The sequence below is a fragment of the Fukomys damarensis genome, unplaced genomic scaffold (genome assembly GCF_012274545.1).
Source record: "Fukomys damarensis isolate Sample0158 unplaced genomic scaffold, DMR_v1.0_HiC HiC_scaffold_37, whole genome shotgun sequence".
In the NCBI taxonomy this organism is placed as follows: Eukaryota; Metazoa; Chordata; class Mammalia; order Rodentia; family Bathyergidae; genus Fukomys; species Fukomys damarensis.
In genome coordinates this window covers 3,529,884-3,531,398 of record NW_022900949.1, presented here as the reverse complement: position 1 = coordinate 3,531,398, position 1,515 = coordinate 3,529,884, and the positions used below count along the sequence as shown (strand labels likewise).

General features: G+C 52.7%; 1 protein-coding gene across 2 annotated transcripts in view; it reads right to left on the bottom strand.

Annotated features, from left to right (window-relative positions):
- Marchf2 (membrane associated ring-CH-type finger 2) overlaps window positions 1–1,515 on the bottom strand; it is a 13,507-nt gene that overhangs the window by 3,292 nt on the left and 8,700 nt on the right. For both annotated transcript variants that reach the window (XM_010605675.3, XM_010605676.3), the window contains exon 4: window positions 792–1,001. In XM_010605675.3, coding sequence (XP_010603977.1) covers window positions 792–1,001 — 210 coding nt within the window. The remainder of the gene's footprint in view (window positions 1–791; window positions 1,002–1,515) is intronic.

Genomic DNA, 1,515 nt, shown 5'->3' with positions numbered 1-1,515 from the left:
TTTTGGTTTTTTGGGACAGGGTCTCACTGTGTAGTTGAGACTGACCTGGAACTCACTATGTAGCCCAGGCTGGTCTCAAACTCACAGAGATCCTCCTGCCTCAGCCTCCCAAGTGCTGGGATTACAGTCATTTTTTTTTTTAAACAGGCTCTGTTAAGGCTTGTATCTAGATGACCCGTCCCCCCAAGCTTGCTGCAGTTTTAGCTGGGGCTTTTGGATGTAAATGCGGATTTAGGGTGTGTGGGAACTAAATCAGTCCCCCGATGGGTTTAGCGTAGATCTGGGTGTGGATAATGGGAAGCCCCACCCCTTAGTCTTTTAGCCTGAAAGGAATAAAAAGGAAAGAAAGGCAGGATTGCTGCCTCCTGCCCGCCCTGACATGGACTGTTGCCCCCTGCCATGCTGCCCTGCCTTAGGGCCAGCCCACTCCGGACTGAAGCCCTACAAACTGAGCTGAAATAAACCTTTGCCCCTTGAACTTGTGCCTATCAGGTATTTTGTTTCAGCGATGAGAAAGTAACGAAAATAGGGTCTCTTATGTTGCCCAGGCTGTCCTCAAACCCAGGGCTCAAGCTATCCTCATATCCCTCTCTCCTAGTTTCTCCTGCTCCCCCCCAGTGCTCTCTCTCCCTCCCGCACCCCTATCTTGGGGCTCACAGACTCAGGAACAGTGATCCAGCATCCGTGTGTGGCCGCGGGGCCCAAGTGTGCCTGGCACTAGGCAGGGGGTGAGGTTCCAGAAGGTCCCACCCAGGTCCCCCACAGGCACTGCTGTCCCTGAGGCCACTTACCAGCGTCCAGAGGACGTAGATGGTGAAGAGGGCGATGGTCAGCGCTATCAGCCCCACGGCCTCCAGCCGGCTGTGTAGCCGGAGGTGGTCCTGGGCCCCGCGCAGGCAGAGCCAGCCTGAGACAGCAGCCAGTGGCGTGATGAACAGAAAGCACACCATGTCGCAACACAGCGTCCGCTTCTCCGTGCGCGGCCCCGGGTCCCGCAGCCACTGCAGGGGGAGCAGATGGGCCAGGTGGGGGGAGAGAGGAGGGCTGAGAGGGCAGAAAGCGGCCCTCCAGGTCTGGACCTCCCTCTTGCCCTTGTTTTGGTTTCTTGAGACAACGTCTTGCTATGTAGCTCAGGCTGGCCTGAAACTCGCAGTGATCTCCCTGCCTCAGCCTCCCGAGTGCTGGGATTAGTTGTGTCCCAATGTGCCTGGCTTAAAAGGATGAAATTTTTGGAGCACCAACCTGACACCATAATGGAAGATTCCACACCATGAAAGTCTATTTTATGTCCAAAATTATTTGAAACATTGTATAAAATAACTTCAGGCTAAGTATATAAGCATATAAGAAACAGAAGTGAATTTCTTCATTAAGATTTTCATCCCATCCCCAGGATAGCTTATTATGCACATGCAAATATTCCAAAATAAAAAGGGCTGGGATTTAGGTCAGCGGTTCTGCCGCCTGCCTCGCTAGCACAAGGTCCTGAGTTTGATCCCTGATACAAAAAAAAAA